Source organism: Triticum urartu, chromosome 2 (assembly GCF_003073215.2).
Source record: "Triticum urartu cultivar G1812 chromosome 2, Tu2.1, whole genome shotgun sequence".
NCBI classification, from domain to species: domain Eukaryota; kingdom Viridiplantae; phylum Streptophyta; class Magnoliopsida; order Poales; family Poaceae; genus Triticum; species Triticum urartu.
This window is the reverse complement of record NC_053023.1, coordinates 221281047-221294652: the sequence shown is the minus strand read 5'-3', so window position 1 is coordinate 221294652 and position 13606 is coordinate 221281047. Positions and strand designations below refer to the sequence as shown.

Below are 13606 nucleotides of genomic sequence, written 5' to 3'. Positions count from 1 at the left end.
TGAACGACGCCGGGGCATGGCTTGGGTGGAGGGCCGAGAGGCCTCTCTGTCGCGGCCGCGAGGTGGCCGGTCGGCCATGTCGTGCGCTGGTGATGCAGGTGCTTCCTCCTCTAATCGGGGTAGCGGCCTGCGCTTTGGGTAACTCTTGGAGGGGCGTTCGAGTTCATACTCTTCGGCTACAAGGACTTCGGTCCATCTGTCAGCTAGCAAATCATGATCAGCTCTAAGCTGTTGCTGCTTTTTCTTGAGGCTGCTTGCCATGGCTAAAAGCCTGCGTTTGAAACGCTCTTGTTCGGCGGGGTCCGATGGTACGACGAATTCGTCGTCGTCGAGACTTGCCTCGTCTTCGGAGGGAGGCATATAGTTATCATCCTCAACCTCTCGGTCTACCGCTCTCTCATGAGGGCTGGCTTCTCCATCTTCCCGTGCCGAATCTTGCTGTAGGGGGTGTTCTTCGGCGCTATTCGGGGTAGTATTCTCTCCCGTGCCGGAATCACCGTTTTTGCTTTGGCGGGATTTAGACCGGCGCCGCTGACACCGGCGCTTTGGCTATTTCTTGGAGGTGTCATCCTCCGCTGTTCCATCGCCATCTCCATCTTTTGGAGTATCCACCATGTATATATCATATGACGAGGTGGCCTTCCAGCGCCCTACAGGTGCTGGTTCCTGTTCGTCTCCTGCATCGTCGTCCATACCGTCGATGTCTTCGGAGTCGAAGTCAAGCATGTCGGTTAAATCGTCGACAGTGGCTACAAAGTGGGTGGTGGGTGGGCTTCGAATTTCTTCGTCGTCCGCATCCCATCCTTGCTGACCGTAGTCCGGCCATGCCTCTCCTGATAAAGAGAGAGACTTTAGTGAGTTCAGGATGTCGTCGAAGGGCGAGTGTTGAAAGATGTCCGTTGCGGTGAACTCCATTATCGGCGCCCAATCGGATTCGATCGGTAGGGGCGCGGGGGGTTCGGAGTCCGGAAAGGAATCCGGATCCTCGGAGTCACGGGTCACGCAGAACGCGGGGCTGACGTTCGGCTCGATCGCCTTTGAGATCGTAGCCCCTAAGGTGACGTCCAGTCGCTCATCCTCAATTAGCGCAATAGGCTCCGGATTAAGGGTAGGAACCGGTGCGCGTGCGGCCTCCAGGGCACTGTTCAGCGGCAGAGCAAGATCATGCCTCTCAAAACAGTGCGGCGCGCTTGGCTGTGGCTCGAATCCGTCGAAGATCAAATCCCCGCGGATGTCTGCCGTGTAGTTTAAGCTTCCAAACCTGACCTGATGGCCAGGGGCGTAGCTTCCGATCTGCTCCAGGTGGCCAAGCGAATTGGCCCGTAGTGCGAAGCCGCCGAAGACGAAGATCTGTCCAGGGAGAAAAGTCTCACCCTGGACCGCATCGTCGTTGATGATCGAAGGAGCCATCGGGCCTAAAAGTGACGACACAGAGGAACTCTCAATGAAAGCACCAATGTCGGTGTCAAAACCGGCGGATCTCGGGTATGGGGTCCTGAACTGTGCGTCTAGGCGGATGGTAACAGGAGACAAGGGACACAATGTTTTTACCTAGGTTCGGGCCCTCTCAATGGAGGTAAAACCCTACTCCTGCTTGATTAATATTGATAATATGGGTAGTACAAGAGTAGATCTACCACGAGATCAAGGAGGCTAAACCCTAGAAGCTAGCCTATGGTATGATTGTTGTATATTGAAGTCGTCCTACGGACTAGAACCCTACGGTTTATATAGACACCAGATAGGGTTAGGGTTACACAGAGTCGGTTACAATGGTAGGAGATCTTGAATATCCGCATCGCCAAGCTTGCCTTCCACGCTAAGGAAAGTCCCATCCGGACACGGGACGAAGTCTTCAATCTTGTATCTTCATAGTCCTGGAGTCCGGCTGAAGGTATAGTCCGGCTACCCGAACACCCCCCTAATCCAGGACTCCCTCACTCGGCGTGCGGGTCCATGCGGCGGGTGTTGGCGGAGCCCTCCGCCCCCCGATGATGGAAGCAGAGGCTGACCGCTCAAGAGAGAGCGGGGCCCTGTTCAAGCAAGACAAGAAGAAATTCAGAAGAAGTTTCACAAGTAAGACAAAAGGAAAAACACAAGAAGAGTCAAGCGCTTACACGGACACCGTCGGCGGCTGCTTCGGGGCCCTCTTGAACTGGGCCGCCTTCGCGGCAGCCTCTCGCCGCTTGGTCGCGGCGGCCGGGTTCTTCGGCTTCTTCGGTCGACTACCAAACAACAGCGAGTCGGCGCGACGCTTTGGCGTGCTGCCTGGTCCAGCCGGCACGACTGAGGAGCTCGCCCCGCCTTATCGGCACCATGCGGGCGGTGTGGTTCGTCTTCCTCCTCGTCATCATCTGGCCACGCCTCGACGTCGCCTCCTCCGGAGCCGCCTGCTCCGCCGCCACCTCCTGTGGCGTCGTCCTCCCAGGCGGTCGTCCCCAAGTCGGGGTCGTCCGCGTCACTCGCGGTCCGGTCCGGCAGGTACTCTTGGCCCTCCTCCAGGGCGTCGGCTGCCGGCTGGGACATGAGGATCGCGCCGTGACTGACTGATCAGGCGGCAAAAGCAGAACCCGGTAGATAAAGAGAAAAAAGAGTTAAGGACTTACCGCGGGCGGTGGGTTTGCGCGGGAGTATGACCGCTTGCCGAACTGCCACTCCCCCTCCGAGAGTTTGCAGTTCGAGATGAAGTTCACTAGACGGGCCACCTCTGCGTCCGGCATCTCCTTGGTGCACATCCGGCACGGGTCTTGATGCCCACTCATCCGGCTGATCATGTGAGGCCGGGTTTGGAGGGGGAGCACCCGGCGCACCACGAAGGTGGTCAGCAGGTCTGAAGCCTTGAGGCCCTCCGACTCCGTCATCTCCCTGAGCCGGGCGACGACGATTGTGGAGGCGGCCGACAGCGTCTTCGGCTTGAAGGTCCAGTTGGTGCGGGGCTTAGCCGGCGGGCCAGCTTTATAAGTCGGCAGGTTGACAAAGTCATGGTCCAGATGGACGTTCTTCACGTAGAAATAAGACCTTTGCCACAACTTGACCGACTGCGTCAAGTTGATGGCCGGGAAGCAGTTCCCAGCACCCGGACGTCGCACCATGATGAAGGCTCCGCACTGGGCCGCCTCATTCTTGACGGCGGTGCTGAGTTTAGTGTAGAATAACTCCCCCCCCCAGAGCTCGAGGGTGGGGAGGATGGCGAGGTAACCCTCGCAGAGTGTGACGAAGGCCGACAGCAGCACCACCATGTTCGGCGTGAGGTGGTGCGGCTGGAGCCGGTAGAATTGAAGAAATGCGCAGAGGAAGTCGCTCGCCGGCAGACCGAGGCCGCGAATGAAGTGCGACTGGAAGACGACGCGCTCGCCATCCTGCGGCACCGGTGAGATCTCCATTTCGGGCGGAGGACGTGCCCATACGTAGTTCTCACCGGGCAGCCGCCGCGTCTGGCGGAGGAAGGTGATGTGGTCCTCGTGGACATTGGAGCCATCCCAAGCACCGACCACCACCATGAGGGTTTGGGCTCGATGGAGGCGCAGAACGACGGCGAGTGAGCGGACCCGTGGTGGAGCAGCAACGCTGCGGGGGAGACGCGCTCGGCAATAGTGAACTGCGGCGGCACTCCGGCAAGATGCGAGAGTGCGGTGGCGGCAGCGAGAAGAGGAAGGAAGAGGGGAGAGGAGGGCGCGCGTGCGTCTGCCACCCCTCCTCCCCCTACTTATAGCCCCAGGCGGCTAAGCCGAGGGGGCGAGAATGTGGGGATCGTGGGATTAACTGTGCCCACGACCCCACGTCCCCACTTTAACCACGCAGTAATGGCGTGTAGTTACTGCTCCACAGAATCCCAACCGCCCGCCTCGGTCGCACCGGATCCGTGTGCGCACTAAGGCCTGGTAGTGGCGGGCCCCAGCCTATGGCGATGTACCGTCGCGCGCGTGGGCTGGTTGGCCGGCCCGACTGGCTGGCGCCGCGTGGCGCGCTGGCAGCGGGTGGCAAGTTTGGCGCCTGGCTGGTGCGCCACCAGGCTCCTGCCGCGACATTTCGAAATCATCAGGCGGCCTTCCTGGCCACGGCCGACTCCTAGCAGTCGGCGCCTCAGAAGGCGGACGAAGCAAGATCCATCAAACCCCTCGGAGTAGGAAGCTGTCGGGGCTTCTCGCCTCTTCAGTCGCGGTGCTCCATGATCTCTATCACACAACCTTTTTCTTGTAGACGTTGTTGGGCCTCCAAGTACAGAGGTTTGTAGGACAGTAGCAAATTTTCCTCAAGTGGATGACCTAAAGTTTATCAATCTGTAGGAGGCGTAGGATGAAGATGGCCTCTCTGAAGCAACCCTGCAACCAAATAACAAAGAGTCTCTTGTGTCCCCAACACACCCAATACAATGGTAAATTGTATAGGTGCACTAGTTCGGCGAAGAGATGGTGATACAAGTGGTATATAGATAGTAGATAAATGTATTTGTAATCTGAAATTATAAAAACAGTAAGGTAGCAAGTGATAAAAATGAGCGTAAACGGTATTGCAATGCGTGGAAATAAGGCCTAGGGTTCATACTTTCGCTAGTGTAAGTTCCCTCAACAATACTAACATAATTGGATCATAAAAATATCCCTCAACATGCAACAAAGAGTCACTCCAAAGTCACTAATAGCGGAGAACGAACGAAGAGATTATGGTAGGGTATGAAACCACCTCAAAGTTATTCTTTCCAATCAATCCGTTGGGCTATCTCTACTCCTAATGGAGCAGTTGGTAGTCTCGCTTCCAGGTTTTTTTAGTCCCACCTTCCATGGTTTTTTGGTACCTCCTCCCATCTCTGACTTAGCCATCACAAACCGAAAAAACCTCGTGCTAAGGCCCCAACCCGCACCCATGCATGTACGACAAAAAAAGACCTATGAAGATTAACCAACAAAAAAAGACCCATGAAGGTTAACCAGCGACAAAAAAACCTAAACCTTTCATCCCTTCACCGCCGCGCTTCACTCCCCGCCCTCCATCCGCGCTGAACATGTCCAGGATCCGCCGCCGCCCTCGCAAATCCATCCCTTCGCCGCCACCCTCGCGCTCGCATCAAGGATCGAGGCCTCCAGAGTATCCTCGATCCCCGCATTACCCATTCGCCGCCGCCGATCCCACCGCCGCGGGAGAGGATGATCTGATCTCCATGGCCAGATGAGGGAGGAATAGGGGTGACGGGATGGATTTGGATCTCAAGGTGGGGAGGCCAACGTAGTCGCCCCTAGCGCGTCGAGCAAAAGCGAAGGATTTGGATCTCATGGATTTGGCTGCGTCGACCAGCAAAGGACCGCCGCCGGCTCGGCTCCTCCACCACGAATCAACCTCCTTCCACCCCGTAGCCGCCGCCCAAAACCCTAGCAATCGAGCCCCACCCATGGCGCCCTAGGTCAGATCCCCTTCCTTCTTCTTCTTCCTCTGGTTTTCTTCCTTGTTCCTGTGATGCGTGAGTGAGTGATGTGCAGGCTTCTTCTTCTTCCTCTGACCCCTGCGTGTCTCTCTCTTCACTTGTCTCTAGGTGGTACAGCGGCCAGAGGAGAGGAGAGGAGAGGAGGTGGAGCAGCCATCGCCTGGACGTGAGGTGAGCTTCCCCCATCCAATCTTATCTACCCCACCCCCAGGTGGCTCACAATATCTATCACCTGCAGCAGCATCTTGTGCATGCATCCATTGAGGACGTGAGGTGCACACCACATTTTGGTTCAGTTTTCCCTTCTTTATTATAATTATGCCAAGGACATCTTATGCCTTACAGTAGTATTCAGATTCTCAAGTTTGTTTATTTATTTTTAGTGCAATACTGCTCTCCTGTCTGCAGGAGATTGGAGGAAAAAATATCAGATATCGGAAACATGACGTTTTGGTTTAGTTCTGGATCATTTTCTTTTTTGGTTCAGTTTATATAAGTGGTTGTTGTTTTATGTTGCACACGCGCCCACCATCGGCCACCAATGCATCGTACACATCACATGGGCCTACCTGACCAAAGTGCATGCAAAGTTGCAAGGCCCATCTCAGCAACGTCTCCTGATAGTCACGCACGCACAGCCGACCAGGCATCAACTCCTTTAGTCCCACCTCGCTAGACGGATGGGATGATTCAGATCTGCTGCCTATATAAGAGGGTACCACTTCTAAAATCCTAGCACAAATACTTGGCGTGGTACATCGGTACAAAACTGAAAACCATACCGAATATTCGGTTAGCTAGTTTTAGCTAACATTTTCGGTTTCCAGTTTTACAAACCGAAATTTAATAAACGCCGAACAGTAGAAACCGAATTTTCGGTTTATACCGAACGCCCAGCCCTAGGCCAGAGGCTGCTCACCATATACATCGCCATCCATAGCCGCTCTCGTCCGCCAAGAAGCTGAGGAGGGAGGCTGACCTCCAGTGACCACTCTGCACCGCTCTGGACGACACCCTCCCCCACCAGGTTCATCCTCCTAATTCGTTTTAATAAAAATAAAAATAACAAAGAACCCTTTGGAGATCCCTGCCCATGAGTCTGGTTTTTAGATGACAAATATAATCACAATTTTAAAATAAAAGGATGTGTCAAAGTTCGGATGCGCTGAAATTATTAGAGCTTGGGTACCTATCTTGATCAAAAGTCAAAAACTTTCAATTAACTGAACGAATTTATGGGTCATCAATATGGTTACATGATACCTTACACATGATTTTAGTTTTCAAGTCTACACTTGAATTGAATATTTCAAGTAAGAGTTGAGTATGTAACAGTAAAAAAAATCCTATTTCGTAAAAGATAAATCTCAAGAGTCGATTTATATTAAAACTAGAGAGCACGGCCGGCCCGACGGAGCTGAGAGCGCACGCTCTCCAAACCAGAGGGGCAGAAATAAGGCAGATGGTGCGAGACGGGAGTTGTGCTACACATCAATCTCTACTCCTAATGGAGCAGTTGGGAGGAATAGGGGTGACGGGATGGATTTGGATCTGAAGGTGGGGAGGCCAACGTAGTCGCCCCTAGTGCGTCGAGCAAAAGCAAAGGATTTGGATCTCATGGATTTGGCTGCGTCGACCAGCAAAGGACCGCCGCCGGCTCGGCTCCTCCACCACGAAGCAACCTCCTTCCACCCCGTAGCCGCCGCCCAAAACCCTAGCAATCGAGCCCCACCCATTGCACCCTAGGTCAGATCCCCTTCCTTCTTCTTCTTCCTCTGGTTTTCTTCCTTGTTCCTGTGATGCGTGAGTGAGTGATGTGCAGGCTTCTTCTTCTTCCTCTGACCCCCGCGTGTCTCTCTCTTCACTTGTCTCTAGGTGGTACAGCGGCCAGAGGAGAGGAGATGAGAGGAGAGGAGGTGGAGCAGCCATCGCCTGGACGTGAGGTGAGCTTCCCCCATCCAATCTTATCTACCCCACCCCCAGGTGGCTCACAATATCTATCACCTGCAGCAGCATCTTGTGCATGCATCCATTGAGGACGTGAGGTGCACACCACATTTTGGTTCAGTTTTTCCCTTCTTTATTATAATTATGCCAAGGACATCTTATGCCTTACAGTAGTATTCAGATTCTCAAGTTTGTTTATTTATTTTTAGTGCAATACTGCTCTCATGTCTGCAGGAGATTGGAGGAAAAAATATCAGAAATCGGAAACATGACGTTTTGGTTCAGTTCTGGATCATTTTCTTTTTTGGTTCAGTTTATATAAGTGGTTGTTGTTTTATGTTGCTGCTAGCTATCAGAAAACGAGTTCATAGTAGGTTTCCATCCTTACAATTCATTTTGTGTTGCTCTGAACTGAAAAAAGAGGGAATACTGTTGTGCCTAGCTTGAAGTTCACAGTAGGTTTGGCATCAATCGAGCAAACATTGTTACAGTTATTAGTGGCTGTTGTATGTATTACATTTTTGCTTTTTCTAAAACCACATGTATCCTATAATCTGATTGCTTTTCTTTGTGTGAGCAGTAGTTTCTGAGCTTTCCCTCCACTATTTTTTCCTCTCTCTCTCTTTCTCTCTCTCACTCAATCTCAACTTGGCAAGCGATGGCGGCGGTGAATGGGCAGCGTGGGCGTCTAGCAGGATCATGGGGGAGCAGGGGAGGCCAGAGGCTGCTCACCATATACATCGCCATCCATAGCCGCTCTCGTCCGCCAAGAAGCTGAGGAGGGAGGCTGACCTCCAGTGACCACTCTGCACCACTCTGGACGACACCCTCCCCCACCAGGTTTGTCCTCCTAATTCGTTTTAATCATCCTATTTTTTTGTCTTACCACAGTTAAGAAATACGATTCATGTTTGCTATTGCATTGGGAGCTCCATCCTTACAACTTATGGATGATATGAATACATCAAGGTGTTTTGGTTCTCCCCATTCTGTATGTTCGCAATGGAGTGTATATATTGTTGATTTATGTCATGGTGATTGATTTTGATTGCAGAGAGAAAGTGCAAAAGCTATGGGCAATCCTATATGACTGGCGCCATCAGTAAGGATTTCTTTTAAGCTAGCTTACTTTTGGGTCTAAGTCGAGTTTATTTCTTTTGCAGATTTATTCACCTTATTGGGACGGTGGGGTTAATATATATACATCAATTTTGAGCATCGGCAACGCATGAAGCTTGCTTCTGAGGCTGCAACATACTTTGCAATCCCCCTGTGAAACATACTCTTGTCACTATGCACATATGGTTATTCGAACGAATTGATTTCCATTAGACTATGTTTTTCCTAATTACTTGTTATATGATGTTCTTTACTATTCAGAGGTTGTTGAAGGGAGATGGGGCTCTTCAGGCCCCTTTGGTGCAAAAGCACAAGCAGCATCTACAGCTGACCACTCATAGCCTAGGATGTCCTGCAGATTTGATCTATTTTGGATAGAGCACATGGAATCAAACCACGGGTAATCAATTTGCTATATTCATGTGATTAGCTATGAGGAATTTATTACCTCTGTTTTATTTGCGGGATACCCAAGCAGTGCGTACAAATTGTAGTGGTGCTTGTAGCTTATCATCAATCTGCCATTATTATTTGTGTGTATGTGTTCAAAACGACCACTCTAGGGATTCTTGATTTGCTCCTGGCTGCACCGTTGGGTTTCCCGCGACTTTGTTTCGTTTGAGTTCTGTTGTTCATACCAGTCTAATTCGCCAACATCAGATTTCTAATAATGCTTTCAACCTGGACAGTCTGATGTGAGCAAGTTTCTTGCCCTATCCATGCGTCAACCAACAATTTCTTGATCCAGGTGCCCCATGCCCTATAGGGAAGCAGAAGGGCATCAACATCAGTGCCAGCCGCCCCAATGTGGGAGGAAACAGGCGGATGCACGCGAGTTGCTCGACGCCTTCTTCTTCTTGAATAGTTGGGTGACCCGCCATTAAACCACTAATTTTGGCTTGCTCGTTCTCTCCAAGCCCATTGACTAATTAATTTAGTTGATTGTCTGTAGAATTCATGGTGGTGATGGACCTTTATCTGCCCAATGTTCTCATGCAACTAGCAGGTCGTCCATGTTGTTCTTTATGCATTTAAAAAATACTAATTAAAGGGAAAGGCATGAATGTGTAAGTTTTTGCAGCAGTAGATTCAGAGTGGGTTAAAAAAATTATACAATTCTTCAACCTCTTAATAATTATGCAATCATCTCCTTGGAGTAGTGAGGAGGGCATGCGTCAGAGACCTGTCGATAGAGGGAGTGCAGGTTTGTGTTTCATAAGGGGGATAGTTGTGAGCAATGCATACATCTAGGTTTTCTATTTTTATTTTAGAGACAAACTTAGTTGTGGGATTGCCGTGTTAGTTTTTCAAAACGAAAAATTAAGTGATGATCATGTTTTATCAACATAGGTGTAGAGATAACTTTAATGAGTAAACAAATAATTTTCATGCAGGCCAGTTCTGATGTGTGTTGAATAGCTCAATTTTGTTTTGATCTTCTACGTTTAGTCATTGTTTGCTCTAGCATCAACACTAACTGTCACACCCACGCCGCCCCATGGACGACCCTGACCGAGGTGCGGGTCGGTGCTTGCCGTGGGTGCATCCGCAGCGGTGCAGTGGCCTGCACTCATCGAAAGCTTTGAAGCTTGGGAAAGCCACAAAACCAGATGTTCCCCTCAACCTGAAGATGTGAACTATGCTGCTTCTCCCCGTATGTGTATTGCTTCCGCTGGATGATGCTCTATTGTCGTTGTTGCCTCAGCCCTCCCAATTGTCGTTTTCTCCCCTTCTCTTGCTGCTCAATGAGGTTGATCATGCTGCTAGCTTTTAATTCTATGGAGTCTCTCTATCTCTGCCTATGATAAATTCAGTATCGGTCAACACACATGTTTGTACCAATCCAAGCCCTGTTGATGATATAGTTTGGACTTGTAATGATCTGACTATGTATACCTTTTATGGGATTAATGATCTGACTATGTATACGACGAGGGCGCCATCCCCTCTCCCTCGCCGCGTCACACCTTTGTGCCCGTTGTAGATGACGAGGGCGCATGGGTTCGGTGCTGATGTGGCGACGGTAGGGGTTGTCATCAGAGAAGGAGGCCAACTATGTCGTGGCAGGGAGAGGAGGATGTGGGTGACACTATTGAGAGAAGGTAGGCTATGGGGACAACATGGGACGGGCTTGATAAGAGGGGGAGGAGAGATGGTGGGGGAGGAGGGGGTCGGTCGACGCCGTGAAGCGGAGAGGAGGATGCGCTACACCGTCGATGGAAGGGCGGCGGCAGGGAAACGCGTGGATGCGAGGGGAGAGAGTTCCGCGTGAAGCCAAATATTCAGATGTTGGCAACACTGTTTGATAGCATGCTTGGGGCGACTTGGTAAGTACGGTCTCTTGTCCATTGCTGTCATGATTTATGGTTTCTAATAGCTATCACTTGTAGATTTATTTTCTATATCTTCTATATGCATCCATCAACCGAAATATATTGTACATTCAGCAACAAACATGCATGGTGTGTGTATGTTTTAGACCCTATCCATACATCATAGTCGCCAGAGATTAAAACTCTGAAGCATTTAGTGAAATTATAAAGATTTGCGAGGTAATTCGACGACGCACTCAAAATTGCGCAACTCGGCTGAAATTCTGACATATCTAGATGACAAAGTATATTTCTGGTTAGTATTCCAATGAGCATGGATGGATACATTTATATATTTCATTACCATAACATTCAAGATACACGCATTTATAATTGTTATCACAGTATTCAAGATAACATTAATTTGGAAATTACAGGGATGTGTTTGGCTATTTTTGTTTTTAATTTTATGCTCTCATGAAATAATAAAGAATTGGTTCATCTGGTTTGCACGTTGAGTATTCTCCTTGCATATTTTTAGACCTTTCACATAAAATATTTGTACTAGCTAGATATATTGCTTGTGCAGGTGGTTATGAGTTGAGTAAGAAGTTATTATTATATTTGCTCAATATCGTGCGAATGAAGCTAAAGACAACATTGACATTGTGCAAGAATATCTTAAGCCCATCAATCAGATCTTAATTTGTAACAGATTAATAGTTGGATCATTGATTTCTATGCATACATCATTTAGTTACCTTTTTTTATCAAATTACATTACAAGGGAAGTGGACTTCAATTATTATCCGATTGTTACTAGCTATCTTTTTCAATAGATGAAAATTTCACATGCATTATGTTCATATAACTTCTGTAAAATATTTCAAAAGCCCATAGCAACGCACGGGCATTTTATTAGAGGGTGAGGTCTATGGGGAAGTAAGGTGTGGTGAGGGTGAGGTCGGCATATCTAACCAGTTCCAAAGGAGGGGGCTCTAGCAAGAAGTGTCCCACTACGACATGAAACCGAGCAGAAAGGGGAGGGTTTGACAGAAAAAGAGAAGGGTGCGTGTGGGATAAGACATATTCCTTTTTAGGTTGATTAGGATCTATTTTCGTCCTGGGCCTTTTTGTTAGGTTGATTAAGATCAATTTTTGTCCTACGCAATTGTGGTATGCACTTGAGAGGGATCTATTTTCATCATGTGCCTTTTGGGTTGATTAGGATCTATTTTCTGTCCTATGCCTTTTAGTTTTTTTACTCGCACCATGATGGTAGATTCAACATGAGATCAAAAGTTTCATGTGAAGGAAACTGTTCAAATATTGGCAACTTTGTTTGATAGTTGGCCTGGGATAGACAATATCTCACCGTGCATGATGGTAAGTATGGTCTTTTGTCCGTTGTTGTCATGGTTTATTGTTGTTTCAAATAGCTATCACTTGTACATTCATTTTTTGTATGCATTCATCGGATGATACATCTTGTACGTCACCGACAAAGATGCACTCTTCTATATATTCCGGTCCCTATTCATACATCATAGTCGCCAGAGTGTAAAACTCGAAGGCATTTAGTGAAATTAAAAGGTTTTGTGAGGGAATTCAAAGAAGCACTCGAAATAAAGCAACCCGGCTAGAATTCCAGATGGTAACATTTGTATTCCAACAAGCATATAGGGGTAACAAATTTAGTTGGATCGTTGCTCTATATGTATACATAGTCAATTTTCCCTTTTGTTACATTGCAAGTGAAGTGGACTTCAATTATTATGCAATTGTGTGTGTGTGTTATATTGTCTCTACATGTGAAATTTAACTCCACCAAAATATTTTAAAAGCCCGTGACAACGCACATGCAATCTACTAGAATTTGAGGCATGCATTGAAATTAAAAAGTTTTGCAAGGGATTTCAAAGAAGCACTCGAAATAAAGCTGCTTGGTTGGAATTCCAATATATCTAAATGGCGACGTTTATTTCCATTTCGTATTCCAACGTGTATAGACCGGTGCATGAATTCATAATAAAAACATTTATTTTTGTTATCACTACATTCTTTATATTATCAATTTAAAAAATTGCAGGAACGTGTCTGGCTATTTTGTTTTCCATTTTATGCTTTGGTGGAATGCTAAAGAATTGGTCAAGCCGGTTTGCGCGACGAGTATTGTCTTTACATGTTTTAAGACTTTCGGCGTGAAATTTTCATACTAACTACATATATTGTTTGTGCAGGATGTGTATGAGTTGAGGAAGCAGTTTTTATTATACTTGCTAAAACATCGTGGGAATGAAGCTAAAGACAACTTTCTTGATATTGTGAAAGAATTTCTTAAACACATCATCCAGATATTGATAGTTTTGTAATAGATGTTTAGTTGGAACATTGCTCAGTTTGTTACATGGACATGTTGTTAATCTTTCTTTTTGTTATCAATTTACATTGCAAAAATGGATTTCAATTATTTAATAATTGTGTTTGTGTTATATTGTTTGTATATGTGAAATTTAACATGTAACTCTTGCAAACTTTTTAATAGCCCATGGCAATGCACGGGCACTCTACTAGTTGGATATAATAAATGGCGCGTAATGGTATGGAGCACGTTCTAAAAAAGAATTGCCCATTGCAACCCACGGGCATTTGTGCTATAAGAAGGAAAGGAGGGATTTCGGGGATTGAAAGCAAAAAATAGGAAAGTGGAAAGTTGTCCCGTAATAACAAGGAAAGGAGGGATTTGGGGGAAAAAAGTGAGAAGCCAGCTGTCCCGTAATAGTAAGAACAAAGTGTCCTAATAAGGAAG

The 13606-nt window shown here is 48.0% G+C and overlaps 1 protein-coding gene and 1 long non-coding RNA gene across 13 annotated transcripts; one reads left to right on the top strand and one right to left on the bottom strand.

Moving 5' to 3' along the window:
• Nucleotides 1–1859: 1859 nt before the first annotated feature.
• On the bottom strand, nucleotides 1860–4261 carry LOC125541435. Its single transcript, XM_048704849.1, has 2 exons — nucleotides 2118–4261; nucleotides 1860–2033 (listed from the first exon to the last, which is right to left on the bottom strand). Exon 1 carries the CDS (start codon nucleotides 3498–3500, stop codon nucleotides 2595–2597), a length of 906 nt encoding a protein of 301 aa, XP_048560806.1. The 5' UTR covers nucleotides 3501–4261; the 3' UTR covers nucleotides 1860–2033; nucleotides 2118–2594.
• A 431-nt stretch (nucleotides 4262–4692) lies between these two features.
• Nucleotides 4693–13225, top strand: LOC125536862. Of its 12 annotated transcripts, XR_007295255.1 has the most exons (6): nucleotides 4694–5398; nucleotides 5528–7165; nucleotides 7295–8206; nucleotides 8421–8885; nucleotides 9234–9349; nucleotides 9438–13225. It is a non-coding gene; the product is annotated as an uncharacterized LOC125536862 (long non-coding RNA). The 12 variants fall into 12 exon arrangements; XR_007295262.1 differs by having other exon boundaries at nucleotides 4693–5398; nucleotides 5528–5590; nucleotides 5661–7165; nucleotides 8421–13225; XR_007295260.1 differs by having other exon boundaries at nucleotides 4693–5398; nucleotides 5528–5590; nucleotides 5658–7165; nucleotides 8421–13225.
• Nucleotides 13226–13606: the final 381 nt, after the last annotated feature.

What these genes read in the sequence shown, in the direction of transcription:
- LOC125541435 (XM_048704849.1), bottom strand. Translation starts at nt 3,500, where the DNA reads ATGGTGGTGGTCGGTGCTTGGGATGGCTCCAATGTCCACGAGGACCAC.